Below are 19,404 nucleotides of genomic sequence, written 5' to 3' on the forward strand. Positions count from 1 at the left end.
ATTGTTCACCTCCCTAGTGTAGATAGAACTGTATAATTATATATTTCTCTTATTTATGAACAGCAATTATACACCATTTCAGCCTTCATTCTGCTAAACAAGTCAGAATGCTTTCGTCAATAAAGAGACTCCCATTTTTGGCATCTCCTCCAATTTTAATGGATTTTTTTTTAGTAAAACTGACCAGCTCCCCTGCAGGCAGATTTCCATGACCTTGGACTCTGATCAATACACCATTACGCCTATTAAAGCCACCAACCCTTCATTCACAACTGCCCATTTCACTGAGGTCTTATACTACAGCATTCTAACAGTGCTCTGCAAAATTCACTGGTTTTTTTTTTTTTCCTTATTTGCTGTACAAACATTGTCAATACAAATGTCTGTTAAAAGTACTCCCAAATCCACTCCTTTATTACCTTGCTAACAACCCTATCACCTTTTCTCCAGCCCCATGACTCCCTTTGACAATAGCACATTGTTGCCTCCCTTCTATCCTCACTTATTGTAAGATAATTGTACTAACCTGCTACTGGGCTACGTGGGAAATTACCAGTTATGTTACTGCAATTGTGCAAAGACTGGCAGGTACAGAATTGCTTTTCCTGCCAAAGAACAGTAGTAAGTTTCTCCATTGTGAAGGATATATTACAAACCCACATAATATTTTTTCCATTTATCTCCATCTTTCCTATTAATCTTTTCTTCAACATCTGTACTAAATCTCTGCATCCTGCCAAGGCCAGTTAATGGTTGGTAATGGATGGTTTTGTGCTTCCTCTGTTGGTTAAAAAGGTCCTATATGTGCTGTTCTCCAGCCACACAGGACTGGCTAATTTGCTCACTGCATGGATAAACATCACTAGGGGAATTACAGTTTCATTTGCCAACTTTTATAATCCCAGTCAAACTGAGTAATAAATAATCTAAGTTTAATTTTCACCCAAACTCAGAATGTGGTAATTTTTTCTCCTTCACTTATTCCCATTACACTGTTTCATAGCCACATTCTGTAATCTTTCTGCTACTAAATACTGAGCAAAACAGTAATTTTGCTTGTCATTAGACTTAGATTACTTTTAGTATCCTTAATGGTACTTAACTTTGTCCTTCCCTTAAATAAAACAAAACCTTACACCTCTTTCTTTGCTCCTTGTTACCTACATAGCTAAAGGGGTTTTACCATTGATACAGCAATAGTTGGTTTCTTTTGTAAGATCCTAGTCACCTACATTTTTGGAAATCTGACTTTTTCCCTCATGCTTTCTGAAAAAAAATAGGTTTTTAAAAGATGAAAATAAGAACTTGAAGACCAAGAAGAATCCAAAAGATAAAATACCATTTCAATTACTAATGGAAAAAGTGGATCCGTTCCTCTTTCTGTCTCTCCTTCCTCCTAGCCCAAAATTTAGAAATCATGGGAAGAGCAATGCTAATGGGCTAACGTACACCTTGCAGGGGCAGATGAAGCACTGCACTGACTGGGAGGAGCTGGGGTGGATGTCCTGCACAGCCTTGTACCCGTGACTACATGTGTGAGCAAGATTGCATTAGGCAATGGTAATAAAGGGGCTGTGACTTCCTTGGTCACCACTGCTCTTCAGCAAAAACATACGAGCTCCCCACGCTGCTTCCACAAGGATAAAAAAAAGGATTTGTATCCCTAAAATACAAAAAGAGGGGGAAGGAAGCAGGAGGAAAGAAAAGAATGTTGTTTAGACATGGACTCCATTTCACACACCTTGCACCATGATCCACACACCAACACTGTGCTGAGGGTAGCTGTACCTGTGCTGGTTTTGATTCCTTAGCAAGGCAACAGAGGCATGAATAACAGAGTAAACACTTTTCTATATGGTCTGAAACTGCAGCAGGGGACTTTCAAGTTTGACACAGGAAATAATATGATCAAGGGAACAACAGAAGAGATAGCTGCCTCTGGAGGAAACCCTTCTTGGTGGTGTTCTTTAAAACCTGGTCAAGCAAACACATCAAGGAACAGCTCTGACCTCTTGCAACTGAAACATGGGTGACAAATTTGTTTGTCCTTTAGCTTGGTGCTGTATTGCTGATTCTGAAGGCTGGTGACGACCCACAGTGAGAGGGAGTGGATGGTACATCCTGTGTTAGAGACTCTCTTGCTGTTTCACTACTATCATTATCAGGGTCGCACTACCTTGAGCACTACTCTCTGTATTTGCACTTTCAGTGTCAGGGCAGAGATAAGATACGTGCCCCATTTAAAGTCAGTGAGATATTTCACTAGGTAGGAGCAGCACAGTCCTTGATGGTTTCTTGTCTAGTTTTTCTAACATTCCCTTGTTTCCTGTTGTTTCTCTTCTTCTCTCTTCCTGTAGTGTTGTAGTTTGTTCTTACCCTGAAAAAATTGTAAAACTACTTTGCCTGATGGTGCTTGTTCCACACTTGGTTCTGATTCAGCAAAAGCCACTGAAGATGGAATCAAAACCTATGGACTTGTGAGTACACTCTTGTCATAGCGTGACTAGGGTTTGCCAATTTTAATATATTTGGTTTCCTTTAGAGATAGGATTCAGGAGCAGAGGCAAGACAGGCTTAAAACTTAAAAGGGTATAAGAAGAAATTTATTAATAACACAAAAACAATTCAAAATAAAATTTCTAGATTATTCCCTTTTCCCCCTTCCTTCATTCTTAACAACAACATACAGAAAACACTTCAGTCGGTTATCTACTTAAATAATCATTTCAGTTCACTCTAGAGAGAAAAGTCCCTTTTTTTGGTTTGGGCTTAGGGGGTGTCTTCACGTTCTCAATCTACATCTGCCTGGGAAAATATTGCAGATTATGACTCTGCTCTCATCTCCACAGTCCTTCCAGAGCTATGCTATGGGTTATGTTACACACCTGGGGTACCACTTTTAAAGACAAGCTGCTGAAAGACAAAATTCTCTTCATCTCTCTTTCTATTAAATGTCCCTGTCCATATTTCCAGTCCCAAAACAGAGAGCTCCATTTCCTCAAAGCAAAAAGGTTATCTTTTCAAGCACTTAAACCTCCCCAAGTATATTTCATAGTTTAAAGGAATATTAGTGTAGTCACAGTCCCCTTATAGCCCCACAAGAAAGGTTTTCAGCTACTCATGAGCTGCATCTTTTCAATCTCTTCCCATCAGGAACTTTATCTTCATCCCTCTGACTTCTGTAGACTCCATGCTTTATTTCTTCTCATTCAGGGGAGCTCAGGAGATCAAGAATCTTATCCAGGCATTAAGAGTTAAAATTGCACCCAGATCGTGAAGAAGCCACATGGTCAGCTGGAGGCCTCTTCTCTCAGAACAGGGTGAGGGGGGAAGGGAGAACCTTTGGTGGCTCCCTGATCCCCCCGCTCGGCCACGCCACGTGGAGAGGGGAGCCGAGCCGAGCCGAGCCGAGCCGAGCCGAGCCGAGCCGAGCCGAGCCGAGCAAAGAGCTGGGAGCCACCAGGGCCGGGCCGGGGCTGAGCCCGAGGCCAGGGCAGGGCCCAGGGCCATGCAGACAGAGCCGGGGCTGGGGCCTGAGGCCGAGCCCGGAGCCGGGGCCAGGCAGCCGGGCCCCAGCCAGAGCCACCTCACCTCCAGAGGCTGGAAGCTGAAAGAGAGCAGCACACCCCCCACCAATGTGATTTATGAAAATGAAACAACTCTCTCCTTGGGCACCTGGGATACCAACCACCGAATCAGCCTCCGACTGGTCCCGCATCCCACAGGGGAAGCTTCCAGAGGGAACAGCCCCTCCGCTCCCCCAGGCGGCTCCGCCCCACACCCTTCCCGGTGGAACCAGCACAACTCTGAATATCACAAGTCTCCATAAACAAACCCTGAAGAAAGAGTACTCAGACCACTCAGTGCATCACAGCAACATGCTCATAGTTTCTGGTGGATCCTAGGCCTGTGTCTTTCAGCTATCCTAACCTCAAAACAGTGACTAGGGCTGCTTTTTAAGCCCCTGTCATTAAGTCATTCAAAGCATACCAGAAGAAAAAAAGGTGTCCAGCTTGCAACAGCTTCCTTAGACAAAAGAAATCCTCTTGTCCAACGCTTGTTTTATTGCTCTGTTTTATTGATACTGGGCAGCTACAGCTATTCCAGCAGTACCCATCTTTTACCTCTATTTCTCATGCTTCAGGAAGATTACATTTGTTTTCTACTAACTGAAATTTTCCCAGACTTACAAACCTTGTCAGGGTTAGAAATAAACCCTTTTTGAATTGAACATTAGGAAAATTATTATAAGGGGTACATTTTAATAGCAGCGAGCTGTCTCAATTTTCATCTATTTTCATAGATGGTAAGGACCTCTAAGAACATTTCCAACATACAATAAGCATGATTTCAGCTTATTTGTGTCGCTCAGGATGTGCAAATAAAAAAAACACTGGTGATAAGGGGATAAAAAACCACAAACATTTGATCATAACAAAATATTTTCTTTGAAAACAAACCGAAGTGCAAGAACTGCTGTTCAGGCTTATCATTTATTAGCAGGCAGCCATCAGAACAGAAGTGCAGCAGACTTCATGACACTGTTTTTTCTGCTACAAAACCAAAGACGAGAACAGAAGATAAGAAGACAACTATATTAAGAAACATTTATTTTGTGGTTGAATAGCAAAGTGTCTTCTCAGATTCATAGGAATCTCTGAGATCTTAAATAGCAAAGTGATACAATAATAGAGATCAGTTATTTATAGCAACTAGAGAAATTTGTTGCTTCTGATAACAATATGATAATAACATCTCACACAGACTAGTTAGCTCTTATGCTGCATTACTGAACACAGGACTGAATTTGGTCCAAAGCCTGCAAGTCATTTGCAATTAAAATGCAAAACTTGATCCTGCAGATCTTATTTAATATCATTCTTATTACAAGCAGCAACCTCCCACAGCTTATTAGAACTAAACAACTTTAAATAATTTAGTAGCAGAATATATTCTTATATAATGATAGAGGTAAAAATGAAACTAGGACGTGCAGATGAAGGGAGGTGAAGACAGAATTAGGAATCCTTTCTTATAGGCTACTGTAGGCCTATCATAGTGATCAAGGAGTAAAAGGTTTTCTGCAGAGCACAAAGGATGCACCATATACAGTGCAGCCTGAAGAGATGACCAGAGAAAAAGCAAAAGCTTAGTATGAAAGTATGAACGACTATATTTATGTTCAATAAAAGTATGACCTCTGATTTGCAGCAGGTATAACTACCCCAACTCCACTGATCTGCTGTCCTACTCGACACTAGCTGAAAAATTGCCATAGCTTGTTTTTCCACACTAAATAAAGCAGTGCACAACTTTGTTCTCCATTATATATCACATTAGGAGGGTCCATTCCTGAGGCTCTTGCTTGTCTCAGTTAATTTTGGCTGAATCTCTACAATCAGATGTAAAATCAGATTAGTGCCAGCTGCTAAAATGGTTTCCCAGAATTTAAAAAGCACTTTAGCATGGGTGCTGAAGTCATATACTCATCATCCTGTCTCCATGGAGCAAAGCATGGACAGGGCTGTTGCTTGCACATAGATGGAGCCTTTGTGCATGACAATAAATGAGCACTATTATACTGCAATAAGAATGATCACAGATGCTGAAAGAACCATTGAACATGTCACAGCTAGAGCTATGGAGATTCATGATGTTCGCTCACACTCGTTCCACAAGCCACATAACATTGCATGATGGTATAGCTCCCATGGAGAGCAGTGGGAAGAGCAGCTGTGTGCTAGTCCTCAGAGGGTTGATGCTCCTCCCCACCTTGTTAGGTTAATTTACAACGTGTGCTGGGAATCAAGCAAAATGCCTAGGAAAGCACAGCATCATTAATGGTTTATGTATGGATTCTGATTATTTAGTCTTGACTAGATATTTTATTTTACTATTTAAAAAATTGCCACTAGTCTCATTGTGAGCAGAGTATCAGATGCTGAGGGATATGAAGAAGATTGGAGAGAAGGAAAGGCCATAAGAGAAGGGTTTATGATTTCCTCTTGTGTAAAGAATTAATAGCCTATTGATTGATAAGCAAGAGCTTTCATGATTTACATGAAGAACCTGATTTCTAAGTAAGAATCAGGCTTTGTTTAGACATTAGTTGGATTTTACCTACACGGAAAGCAAAAGGACAGCTTTCAGCTAGATAAGCTTGCTGCTAGATAAGGGCTGCACGTTTGGCAATGCTGCAGAAGGCAGGTTACAGGAGTGCTTAGCTGGAGTGGTGAAGTAAGGATGGGCTCAATGCTTTCAGTAGCATTTAGACATTTTCTGGATGAAAGCACAAATGAAATCATGATTTCAGTAGGCAAAGCCTCCCGCTTCATACTACTGAAGATGAGAGATGTGAATTTATTATTGCTTAAAACTTATGTTACAGGTTGACACCTCATTCAGCCCAACTTTTTTCCTCCTCCTTCATCCATGGTTCCCATCTGGGCTCTGGGAGCCCTGCATGCATCAAGGGTAAATGAGCAAAAGGAAAAAAATACTCCCTGAAAAGAAGCCTGAAAGTCTTTTGAACTCTATCCCACCTGCTAAGAACAAAAGAAGGCCTTGTATGCTTGAAGTGAAACATACCACATGCAATGAATGGAAAGAACAGTTCCCATGAAAGAAGTGCTCCAGAAAACAGGGTGTTAAACGCAGCAGCCTGCAGATAATCAAACAGTGCAATGATGGAAAAGGGAAGAGATGCCAACCAGAAACCCACAAACCCACAGCTCCAGAAGAAGGGAAGAACCTACTCTTGCAAGATGCCAGGGAGCACCTTCTCGCCTTATCTGTAGGCCTTGAGCAGGTACCAATTGGTATGATCCTGCTTTTATATTTCCATCATTTTGATTGAAGAAGAGTAGAAGGTGTAAGAAAACAGAAACCACACACACTCATATTAAATGCTTAACTCTGATCATTATGGGAATGCAGTTACTTGCACTGATGCAACCGGTCTACACTAAAGGTAGGAAACCATTCCATATGAAAACATGTTATTTGAAATATTTACTCAGAGACAAGAGATGTTTTAAAATGCCTCTTCAGGCATTGCAATACAGCACAAAAGACTGACATAATGCATAAAGTGATTTTTTAATTATCACAGAATAGGATATTTTATAGATGATTCTAAATTTAAAGTAACTGGTTATATTCACTTCCAGAATAAGTACTTCTTGTCAGAGAGGTTGTTCGGAATTTCTGCTTTGTCATCAGTTATAAAAATAAATAAAATGAAGAACATATTAATTCGAATTCATATCCTGTGACAAGGTGACAGACATGCCCCATTTATTCACTTGTATATTGCTACAAACAACTGCAAACTGAAGCCAGTGCCAGGATAGATGTCACCTATATTTAATCTTACTAATATGTATTTTGATAGCAATAAAATTACCCAATGCATAAAACTAAATATCAATAAGCTTGCACAGTGCTCAGTTATTGGATTAATGTTTTATGGTCCATCTGACTTACAATTACTGGGAAAAAGGAATAGGATGGTTGGGAGTAAATATTTCACGGGATAATGAGGTCTCCTGTGTCTGTATTTTTACACAATACTGTGTGCAGTGTTTGGCTGGATTGCAGGCTTTCTGCCTGTTAGCTCGACACAACTATGTTTCAGTATGGAGTATCAATTCCTGAAGGCTAGAAATATTCGCTATAGAAATATTTCCTATTTGTGAATAGAAAATATTTATCCTCGATGATTGTACAGTGCCCTCTCATCTGGAGGTCTTCTCCTAGCTTAAAGTGGAGGGTTAAGACGACGGGCTAAATTTATGATGAGACAGTGTCCTGGCATCCAGCCCCCCCTGCCAAGACAAACACGGGATGCAGACGCTGCTCCTCCCCAGGTGGGATGCGATGCCACCTTCACGTCCAGCCGTCACCGCCAGCCCCCTCCAGGGCTGTGAGGTTTTCCGATGTATTTCAGGGGGGCTTGAGGGTGCTTTTCTAGCACGTTTTGGCTTGTTGGAGCGAGCTCCACGCCAGCAGAATGGTGAGCGCGGCCAGGCCAGCATCACAGCCCGGGGGCGGGCCGAGGGAAGCAGACCACCCTCCTCCTCCCCGGGAGCTGCCTCCTCTCGCCGGCTGAGGGGCGGTCGCCGCCGGCTGCGCCGTCCCCGCCGAGGGTAGCCGCGGGCTGCGTCCCTCCCTCTGCCCGGGGCGCGCCGGGCGCGGGGGCTGCCGGCGGATGAGCGCGGCCCGGCGGCGGCTGCGGATGAGCCGGGCGAAGGAGCTGGTGGCGTACTGCCTGCTCCTGGGGCTGTCCGTGCCCCTCCTGCTGCTGCTGCCGCTCCTCTGAGATGCGCCGGGCGGCGGCTCGCCCCCGCCGCGGGGGGACGGGCGGAAGGAGCCGGCGGCAGCCCCGCTCCGCCGCCCGGCGTGCGGCCGGCAGCAGCAGCAGCCCGAGGCACTGACGCCCCGGCGGGGGAGGATGAGGCGCCGGAACGAGCTTTGCAGCGGAGCCACCCAGCCTGCGCCGGCGGGCGGGCTGCCTCTTGTCGCGGGGGGGCCCGGCCGCGGCCCCGGCCGCGCTCTGCCCCCGTACAGGCTGTGATGCCGCCGCGCTCGCCGCTCCCCCGCCCCGGCTGACAGGGACGCCGAGCAGAGCCGCGGAGCCGCAGCTTTCCCTTTCGCCTCCCAAAGTTGGGCTTCGGTGGCTCGGGGCCGGGGCGGCGGCGCCTCCGCCCTGGGGCGGCCCCGATGGGCCCGCGGCCGCGGGCACTGTCACCGCAGGCGCCCTCCTGATCCCGATCCAGCCCCAGCGCCCGCGGGACGGCGGCCGTAGCCGGGGGCGGCCGCGGCGCTCGCGTTGCTGCAAAGCCGCCGCTCTGCGGGGCGGAGTGTGTCCCCGCCGGCTCGCCGTGCGGGGAGGCGGGCCGGGGGCCGGCTGAGATGGGAGAGAGCATGTCCAAGAGGCTGAAGCTGCAGCTGGGCGGTGAAGCGGAGATGGAGGAGAGGGCTTTCGCCAACCCCTACCCCGACTACCAGCCCCAGGGAGCCGTGGCAGCCCCCAGCGCGGCAGACACCCACCGGGACAGGGCGCTGCAGCCGCCGGCGGAGGAGGAGTCCCTCCCCTTCGGCGCCGACGGGAAGGTGAGTCCCAGGCGGCGGGCGGGCGCCGCGTCCAGGACCGCGGGCCCGGCCTCACCCGCGGGCCGCTCGCTCCCGGCGGCAGCGGCGACCGTGGGTTCGGCCGTGGGTTCCGCCCCGGGGCGCGGGCCCGGCGGCGGGGCCCGTGGGGCTGCCCGCGGCCTGCGCGCCCGCCCAGCTCGGGGCGGCCTCGGGGGCGCCCGAGGGGAGGGAGCGGCGGGGTGAGCTGAGGGAAGGAGCGGCAGCTCAGCCCGGCCGCACGGCTCGGAGTCCGCAGCGGCGGCTCTTAATTGGGGCTGTTTGTTTTACTCTAGTATGGGAGTGAACGCGGTGCCGCAGGCGGAGGTAATAGAACGCTGTATAGCAGAGCAACTATAGCTGCTCTTACCACGGCGGTTCTGTGTCTCAACACAAGTTGCTCGAATTTCACCAGAGAAAGCGCCCATTTAGAAAGTGAGAGTTTGCTCTCAGGTCACAGCAATGCTCGGTCATTAGGTGAAGATAGACTGCTCTCACGTGTTTATTTACTGATATACGCACATTTATAGGTACAGGTGCACCACGATAGAACCTGAAGGTTGGTTCATTCCCACAGAGCACCTGCCTCGTAAGACTGGTCACACAAGGTTTGCAGTCTTCCTGCTCTGCTTATCTCCTTGATGCCACGTGCTGCTGTTTGGTATACTATGAGTGTCTCAGGTTTTAAGTGGAGAAGCTGCTCTGGTCTGGCCTGTTATCATGCAAGCTGGATTAAGCTGCAGAAGGAATGCCAGACTATGGAGTGTCTGTCATTTAGCCCCTGTGCCTCATCCTTCAATACTGCACAGCTTTGTCATCTTTTGCATGGGAAACACTGCATGGTGACACTTCTACAAGGACAAATGCATTGAGGGTGGAAGTTAACTTCCTAACTCTCTTGATTGTGTGCTGGGATGAATAAAGGAAAGCTGTTGATAACAGCTCTGTGTTTTTCTGCTTTTGGCAATGTGGGATTACCTTGATTTACTGATAGAGTGGGACAAGGATGGTGATGCCCAAAAGTGTGAGGGACAAATCTCTCAGCCCATTGTAAGTACCAGCAGGATACCATCAGCTCACTATCAGTCCAAGGCAGTGAAATGTTTCACTAAGTTGTTTATGACTGAGGTTTGTGAAGTTGTACTTGGCTAAGCAGGGTGCAGAGAAGAGAATACTTTGGGGCTTCAGTGTCTTAAGTGCTGCAATTAATTGCAGCTGTCAAAAGCAGAGCATTTGAGAAGGTTTAAAAAAAGCAAGTGTGGGTTCAAAAGTGAAGTCTGATTTGTTTTGTACACAACTCTCTGGTAGTATGCTGAGTGTTGGTAAAACTATTTTTTTATCCTTGTGGAAGAGCACGGTTGTTTTTTTGTTCTTTTTTGTTTGTATCTGGCTTAATCTATAAAAATGCTCCTTCATTTACTGCTGATTTAGATGGACTAAATCTTTCTCAACTGAGATAACCAGAAGAATGGTGAGATATCAAAAGAAGATGAACATCTGTAAAAATTACGTTTTAGAGTATACCAGCTTTGTTGCAGAATAGTTCAATTCTAATTTACGTTGGATTTGATTATTGAATTAATCTTAATTCAGAGACATTGTTCTGTGGCAGAGCTGAAATGAGTTAGTCAAGGATTTCTAGCCCTGTGTTTACATTAGGAATGCCTGTTATGCTGTCCTGTGCATGAAAAAGGTGTTTTACAGTGAGTGCGATTGTTTTTTCTCAGCATCAATGGTGGATGACATACCTTGTTACGGAGTGGCAGTCAGCAGCTATTTTTGCAGGCATGCTCAGGAAATAGGTTGGAGCACCTGAGTAGTCATGTATTTGGTAAAAGGGCTTTGTTGAGGAGGATGAGCACTTCTGAAAAAAAAATCTTCTGTACTGTCTTAAAACCGTGCAATTCTGTGCATTTCATAGGAGAAGGCAGAAGCAAGTGTACACTTTGTTTTGCTTTTGCATCTGTGAAATCTCAGGAGTCATGTGTTTCTGAGCTAGAATATAGCTGTGAGTATATTTATGTTTATTTATATTTTTTGAAGTATTTGCACACTGTTGCTCCTAGTACTATCATTTTATGAGATTTCATGATGGGTACTTTAGAGGTGTTTTTGTTGTTGTTTGTGATTTTCAGTTTATGTTTTACTGTTTTATTTTTGCATTTAGTGGCTCCCATTCCATCAGAGAAATAGCTTTGCTTGCCTAAAGCCCCAGTGAAGACAAAAGGACTTTACACAGGGTAGGAAGTCTGTTCCTTAAACTTCTGTACACAAGCATACAGGTTTCCAAAAAATGGGAGCATCTTTCAGAAGGCCTCAGTGCACTGCATAATTCCCTCTTCCCATCTGCTGCTGAGTGACTCATGTAATGACAGCCTGAGGTGTGTGGGGCTCTGCTGTTGTCATGGAAGGCAATGCATTTTTAATCCATTTGATTTCTTTGTCTGTCATGGTTGCCATCTAAAATTCACCTGGTTGATGAAAGGACAAGAAGCTCTTCAAGGCATTGTCTGAAATGTGAGACAATTGGGACAAAATTCTGCATATAGAAGTGTGTGTGGGTAAAATATTGTTCAGAAATCTTGAAGGCATGGGAGTAGGTGAAGCAGAATTTGAGGTTGCTGATTTGCTTTCTTATAAATAGTCACAGTAAACACTGCAGCTGTCTGTGTGGGCTCTGCTCATGTAGTTGAAATTCACTGTTTTCATAACTAGGTTTTTTCACCATTAAAATATCATGAACTTAAATTGCTTCTGTAACTTGTCTGAGAAAGCCAAGGTAATAATTCATCAGGCAGCATTAATTCTATATTAGTGAGAAACATAATTTTAAATATAAACATCTGTTTAATAAGTGATGAATCTTTCAATTAAATATATATCCTGTAACCTTTTTCCTTTTCATGTGGACCCCATAGAGATACCTTAGCCTAAAAAGGTACCTACAGATACTACCTGAAAGTGTTCAGTCCAAAAGTTTTCAAAGTGGAAATGTAGATGGCCAGGGGCAGCAGAGAAATGAATAGACTCATAACAGTTCTTAGTTCCCTAGTGTGGTAGAGAGTTACAAAGCTCTAAAGGATTTCCTGGGAAGGAAAGGGTGAGGAGAGCTTGCTGCTGAGGAGTAGTGACGGCTTGTTCAAGAACCTATTGCTCTCTGTGGAAGCCTAGACAATAATGTGGATTTTATGGCTGTGCAAAAAAAAGAAGCATCCTTGTCATCAAGAAATTAATATGATCCCAGCCTTTGCTTTAAGATTGTCTGAATTTGTTGTGGAATCACAAGACAGAAGCAAAAGTAGATTCAAACTTCATGGGTTGATCACTAGAATGCAGAAACTTTAACTTCTTTTTTAGGCAAATTCTTTCTTTATAAGTTTTTTTCCTGACTTGCCATGGTGTTCTAAGACTGTTAGAAAGAAGTGATATGTTCTGAGAAATGCATATAATGCCTTATAAGTCTTTGCAGGGGATTCCTTACAGGGAACCTATTTCAGAGATAATGGTGCTCATTGGCAAATATGAATTAATAGTGATATAGAATATTTACTTAGATTTATCATTTGGGTGATTTAGTAGTTTAGTAGTGTTTAGTTTCCTAACACTTTCTCAGTCTCCAGTTACTTCTGATAATTCCTCTATGTGACTTTCAGTCTTCCTTCTCCTGTAAATATGTGTATGTTTTTGTGATAGCCTCACTTGTCTTCTTCCTTTTTTAGGGGGCGGGATTCTTTGGAGTTTTTTTGTTTGTTTGTTTGTTCTTGGATTTTTGTTTTGGTTTGGTTTTTTGTTTTGTTTTGTGGAGTTTTTTGGGTTTGTCTCACTGGGCATTTTAGCTGTCTCACTGAGAGCAGCATGTTCTCTGTGTTCTGGGACTGACTCAGCAACAACTTATACTAGTGGGAATTATACAACTTATTGCACTGGAGGCAAAATTCAACCTCCAAAGCCAGTAAATAATTCTTCCCACTTATTTCCAGAAATGTGGGATGAGGTAGCTGCATTTCTTGAGCTTCTTACTTTTTTGACTGTTTCTGGCTCCCCAGCTCAGGCATATGCTATTTTTATAGGGGACTCTGAAACAAACAACTTTTGCAGTATTCTCTGTTTTTCTTCAGAAGGCCAAGTTTGTTTTGCTTTTTGAGAGTTCTGGTCAAAACTGAGCCTGAAAATCAATTTGTTGTTTTTCATTGTCCCTCACTATCTCCTGGCAGTTTTACACAGCCTGAAAGGAAAAATTGCTGTTTCTTTCCTACAGCACAGATCAACACTGATCATCTCTTAGGGCTTTTCTGATGCTTTTGTAGTGAAAGCCTCTCCTGTTATTCAGGAGATGAACTCAGAGTTAAGCCTGTTTGGTTTTAGTCAACCAGTTCTGAATGAAAATACTTTGTAAAATCAAATCCCCAAGTTCTGATTAAATTGTCTCACATCCATCCACTAGTCCTCAGTTTCTAGTTTTATCTTGCAGACCTGCATGTTAATGAGTTGTTAATCCAGCTAGTTGAGTGGGCAAGTGCAACAACACGTACTTGCTTCCTGGTGAAAAGAAATTTTTATTTGGATCTAACTGCATCGATCAGCTGTCAAGCTCAATATGCAGAATATATCTGCTCTCTGTGCATTGAGGTAATTTAGACAGAATTGGCAAAGGTTTTAGCTTTTTGCAACTTGAGGACCACCTAAAAATGTCACAGCTGGACAAGAGGCTTCTGTATAGTGGGTGACTTTAAATCACACTCCCAACAGACTTTTATTTTCTCAGTTTCAAGAAGTAGCATGCTGGTGTTAGGCTACCTGGAGGACCAGCGATTTTCAGTATTGTTCTTTTGCTTTATCAGTTTCCATTTCCCAAAACATGGGATATCTGTTATTTTTGTTTATTCTTGTTACCAATAATCTGGAGATGTTTGATGATTCCTTGTGGTGATCTAGATCTTTAAGTTTTGGGGTTTTGCTGTCTTATAATCAATGACACATATAACTTCTTTTGGACACAAATGCATTAGAGACACAGTCTTCTTATTTCTTACATGCTTTAAGTAGTTCTTTCAATAACTTGAATGTTTGCCTTTTAATGATGTTTTTCATGCCCTTATATCTTCTGAGACAAGGTGATGACTATGTTTAAAGCCTATTCTTAGGCTGGCATTTGTAACAGTGTAGGAATTTGCCTACAGCTATTGATTTCTCTATCTCTTTCTTCCCACCCCCTTCTTTTTTTATTTTTTATTTTTATTTTTGCTTTTTTTCCCCATTATCACATATATGGCACTAAGTGACAGATCACTGAAAAACGGTGCAGTGTGTTCTACAGACAGCAATGTTTCAAAGCATTTATTAAGCATGTGGTTTTGCAGAACTGGCATTGTTTCTGGAGGACCTGTCTGAGAAGTATCAGAGAACTTTGAGTGTTTCAGAGGTTGGGTGATGAGCTTCAACAGTATTTGGTATTTTCAGAGAAGAAAGTGTTGCTCTTGGAGCCTAAGAGTCCTTTGACTTAAGTAAAAATAAAGTAGATCTTGTTCTTCTGTACAAAAAGGCTGGTCACCTCCTAGATTCTGCATATGGGATCCTACTGCCATCCCTTCTGGTCTGCTTTTTCAGGAACTTGTGGAAGTGAGCATGAGAGCTCATCCTGCTTCAATAGACCCATACTCCAATGCATGGGTGTGAAACTGGCTCCCTTACAGTCAGTGGTAAAGTTCCCAATGAATTCAGTACAGCCAGAATTCCTCATTTCAGCAGAATTGTGAGTTTTCCACTGCTACATTCTTCCTCATAATTGTTTGTCTTGTCTTTTCTTCTATCTTCTATGCAAGTTTGTTTTTTCAATGAGTTCTTGTTGCAGTAGCAACTTGAGCTGTATTGTCTTCTCTTTGAGATGCACTTTGGCTGAAAAACAGCACAGCACCATGTTACATGTCCTGTTCTACACATCACCACCAACAAAGTGAGGTGAAATAAAAGTGTGTTTTGCTTGTTTGGTAGATAGCAGTGTGTGTATAGGTCATCTCCTTTCTACTTCTGCAGAATCGGTTGTTTACTTCTGCAGTCTGGTTTTGCACATAGCATCAGTCCCCCAAAACCTGATGAATTAAAATAGGGTTAAGAGCAAGATGGTTGTTTTGAGAGGTGGTGGTGGCAGCAAGAAAGATTGGTACATAGGCAGCTTGTGAGGAAGCTGTGAGCTCAGGTCTCCATTGCCCTGCTGTGACTCTCTACTAGTTCTTAGCATAGATGTCATGAGCAAGTGAATGCCAAGAGGTGTTTTTGGACAAAGCATGGGTATGTAAATGTATTTTACATATGCAAATAAGATTACTCATCCCGTGTCTATCACATCTATCACATCAGAGTGTTGCCTTTAATGACAAACAGAGTGCCATAAGGCCTCAGAGTTGAATTGTCAGACTTACATCAGCACTGTGACATTTGGCCCAAATGCTTATGCAAGACTTTAAAGTTTAACTTCTCTTATCTACCAGAAATCATGATGCACAATACATACATAGCAGTTGCTTATTGCCTCATCTGCTCTTGGTTCTGGTTTGTTTTAATGCCTTGGCTGTAAAGCTGGATATGTCTGCAATGGTCTGTAAGAATTGGTATGTTATAGTAATGTTGAGTGCAAGTGAAATGTTTGTGGTTTTTAGGAGATTTTTATTTGCATCAGGATGTATTTTTTATAATAACAGAATCACAGAATATTCTGTGTTGGAATGGACCTGTAACAACCATTGAGTCCTGCTTAAGGGAATGGCCCATATGGGGATTAAACCCATGACCATGGTGTTATTAGCACTGTACTCTAATGTAGATGTGCAGTTCTAGTGCTGAATTTACAGAAGATGAGTTAATTCTCTTTAGAAACCCTACAAATGGAAGAAAGCAGGTGTATGGAAACGTGTATTGCTAACAAAGACTGCATAATTTAAACATCTTGTGATTAGTGCCAAAGACAAGTGATGTTACAAAAATACTTACATTCTTTACATTTTTGTTGACTTTGGAAGACTTTGTATTGGTATCTAGCTATGCCTGCTGTCTCACTGCAATGGAAAAAGTGATATGGTTCAAATAAATAACTATTTCTAAACCAACATATTTCATGTTTTCTGCATTGCTTTTGTGCTAATAATGAGCCTTTTTAGTTACCATAACCAATATGGCACAAGGCTCTGTTTGGTATAATGAGGAATGACCTCTCTTTTTTTGTGTGTGTTTTGACAGTATAAAACTTGAGCAGTGTTTGGGATGATAGTGGTTGTTCTTTCTGCAGCAGCAGAGGAGTAATGCAGCAGTTGAATTCCTGGAGAGCGCCTTTTTAAATTAGAAATACTCCTCAGCTCCTGCTGTCACCCAGGACTGAACCATAAGCAAATGTGCTACTGGGTGTCAGAGATCAGGCTTCCTGGTTTTTGTTTGTCCCTACAGGAATAACAAGTCACCTGCAGAAAAGGCTGAATGCCAGCTGGAAACATCCTCATGAGATGAATGTGCTTCTGATGAAAATCAGTCTGTGCTCCACACAAGTGTGCGTGTTATGCTCAGTTGTAATGCCCTAAGATTCCTTGAAGGAAATTTTTAAATCTTCTAAAGCCACCTTTCAACATTCATTTGTTCATGTAATTAATTTCTTTTAGTGCATGTAGGCATCTGTTACAGGCTTATAGGGGAATCTTATGAAATGATCAGTGACAGTGTTCGGTTGTGAAAGCGTCAGAGCAACTAGGAAAAAAGAGAGGCAGTGGTAGAAGAGTAGATAGCTCGGGAAAACTTTGTTGCCACTTGTAACCTATTGACACTGACACAAGTTTGGGAGTAGCTTTGTTTGGGTTTACAGATAATTATAAAAATACTGATTAAAAATAACCTTTAATCTGTGCTTTTACAAGCACTGAACCAAGACAAGTAAGTTACAATTCAGATTTTAGAGAGAGGTATTACCAGCCTGAGCTAAATTATTTGTATGGGACTGAGCTTTCAATGCATCCTTATGTCCTGGTATTCCCCTCCTACTAATCTAAGTAATTTAACCTGGAGTTTGATAAAAAATATCCTGACTTGGTAACAGCAGGTGTATTGTCAGAACAAAAAGATAACCAGTATGCTTGTGATGTGCAGTAGATAAATAAATGGGGTGTCTGGAGCCTTAGTTCACTCTTGTCAGATAAGCTGAGCTCTGTGCCTGGGTGCATCCACGTGAATATCCTCATGCTGTTTCACCATATGCCTTAGCATTGGCAAAATTGTCTTTTGAAGGAGAGAAGCACTGCCCTTGGAGAAGGCTTTCCTCTGTGTGTTGAGACCTCACTGAACTAGTTAAAAAAGGGAGGGTGTTGGAGTAGGGGTGATGTGGATGCATAGTACAGTTCCCTAACACCTAAAGGTGTTTAACACATATTAGGGCTGAAGAGTAAAAGGCTTCAGATGCCTACTGTGTTTGGCTGCCATTTCTAGAGATACTGGAGAAGGTTAAGGTGTCTCTAGCTTGTTTCTAGAATGATACGTGTTCACTGTGAGATATAATGGCACAATTTCCTTCTCCCTTCCTGTTCTACCATGGATATCCCTAAATGGATTTGAACTATTGACCCTGCAGATTTCTGGTGTGTCAGAAGCCTTGTGCAATTTTGCAGTCTTTCTGATTTCTAAATCTGTTGGATGGATGTTTGAAATAATTTTTATTTATTTGAAGTTCCATTCTGAACAAGAGTACAATATGAGGTATGTCGCGTTGCATGATGGCATACAGGACCTGTAATTTATCCAAACCCTGCACTTTTGGCATGTGCTGTAGACAAGCAAGAACTTGCCTTACTCCTATGCTAATTTCCATGTTCCATAGACTTTGAGGAGTAATCAGTAACACATCTTCCCTAAAAGTGTATATAACAAGAGAAATGCTGGCAAGTGTAAAGTATCTTCTGTTTTATTTAATGTATTGCATCTATATAAACTTTTTTGGTGAAAAGTAAAAGCAAGCAATGTGTAAAATCAGAGACTTTTTTCTTTGCCTTTGTGCCTGAGCTGAAGATGCTGAGCTGCTTCTGCTCATCTTCTTTGGCTTGGTTGTCTTGAGTATGAACAATTCTTTTCCTTGAGCTACTTCCTGCTTTGTAGTGCTGCAAAGAGTGTGCAGGGACCTTGTGATGAGAGCACACACCTATAATGCAGGGCTTGTGCTGTTTGCCCATAACATGCTTTTGGTACCAGCACCCTGATTTGAATTACATACTGTCACAATGTCCATAGCTGCTCTTTGTGTGACTTTAAAGAATGCACAGGGAATTTTTTGTCTAATGTATATACTTGTACCTTACTCTAAAATGTAGTCGGAATGTTTTTACATGAGACACACTTAAGATAAACCACCTTAATGGTGCTGATTGCTGTATGTGTTATTTATTTCCTAGGGTTTTTTTTTGTTTTTTTTTTTTTTTTTTTTTTTTTTTTTTTTTTTTTTTTTTTTTTTTTTTTTTTTTGGGTTGGTTTTGTTTGGTTTTCTTCCTAGACAAGAATGTGCAGCAGGTATTTTGCGTTCTTTAATTAGTTTCTTTTCTGCCTCATTCCCTGTCTCCTGCTTTCAGGTCAATGCTCGGTTCTCAAAACGGATCCAGGCAAAAATCAAGGACCTTCTACAACAAATGGAGGAAGGGCTGAAGACGGCAGATCCACATGACTGCTCTGCCTATACTGGCTGGACTGGTGAGAAAGCTAGAATTTGGATGAAATGTATTTGTTAAATGATGTATATGGATTTATTCACAGAAGATTCTGGTATCCTCATAGGAGTGGCAGAAATACACTGTTTCAGGCATTTTTGTGAGTTGATTTTTCTTTTAACTCTGGAGCCTTGTTTGCTGCTGTCTGTAACTTGCATTGACTTCAGCAGACAAAGATACAAAATTATAATTGACTTTTGTATATGGAGATAATTGTTTTGCAAAAGGAGTGGATATTCTAAGGCAGTGCTTTTACCTTACCTCTTGTTTCTTTAAGTTTGCTTTTAAAAATGAGTTATTTTTCTAATGGTAACAGCATCTTCTAATTACTGAAGTAGATGGGGGGAATATGTTCTGTGGCCAGGAGCTTGGAGCCTTCAAATACGGAATTTGGGTAGTTTGACTGTTCCTGTTCTGTCTGTACAAAAATGGTGTGAGGAGGGGAAGTGTAGAAGTATGATTGTAAGACTGAGAAGATCATGAAGAAAATGACACATGTGCAGGTGATGGTTATTGCTAGGGACCATTTTTCATTTAGCATTGCATC

The 19,404-nt window shown here is 42.7% G+C and overlaps 1 protein-coding gene across 1 annotated transcript in view; it reads left to right on the forward strand.

Moving 5' to 3' along the window:
• The first annotated feature begins 8,381 nt into the window (after positions 1-8,381).
• LANCL2 (LanC like glutathione S-transferase 2) overlaps positions 8,382-19,404 on the forward strand; it is a 32,223-nt gene continuing 21,200 nt past the window's right edge. Inside the window, exons 1-2 of the mRNA XM_079302926.1 lie at positions 8,382-9,114; positions 18,723-18,840. Coding sequence (XP_079159052.1) covers positions 8,914-9,114; positions 18,723-18,840 — 319 coding nt within the window. The 5' untranslated portion in view covers positions 8,382-8,913. The remainder of the gene's footprint in view (positions 9,115-18,722; positions 18,841-19,404) is intronic.

This window comes from Erithacus rubecula (genome assembly GCF_903797595.1).
Source record: "Erithacus rubecula genome assembly, chromosome: 3".
Classification (NCBI taxonomy): domain Eukaryota; kingdom Metazoa; phylum Chordata; class Aves; order Passeriformes; family Muscicapidae; genus Erithacus; species Erithacus rubecula.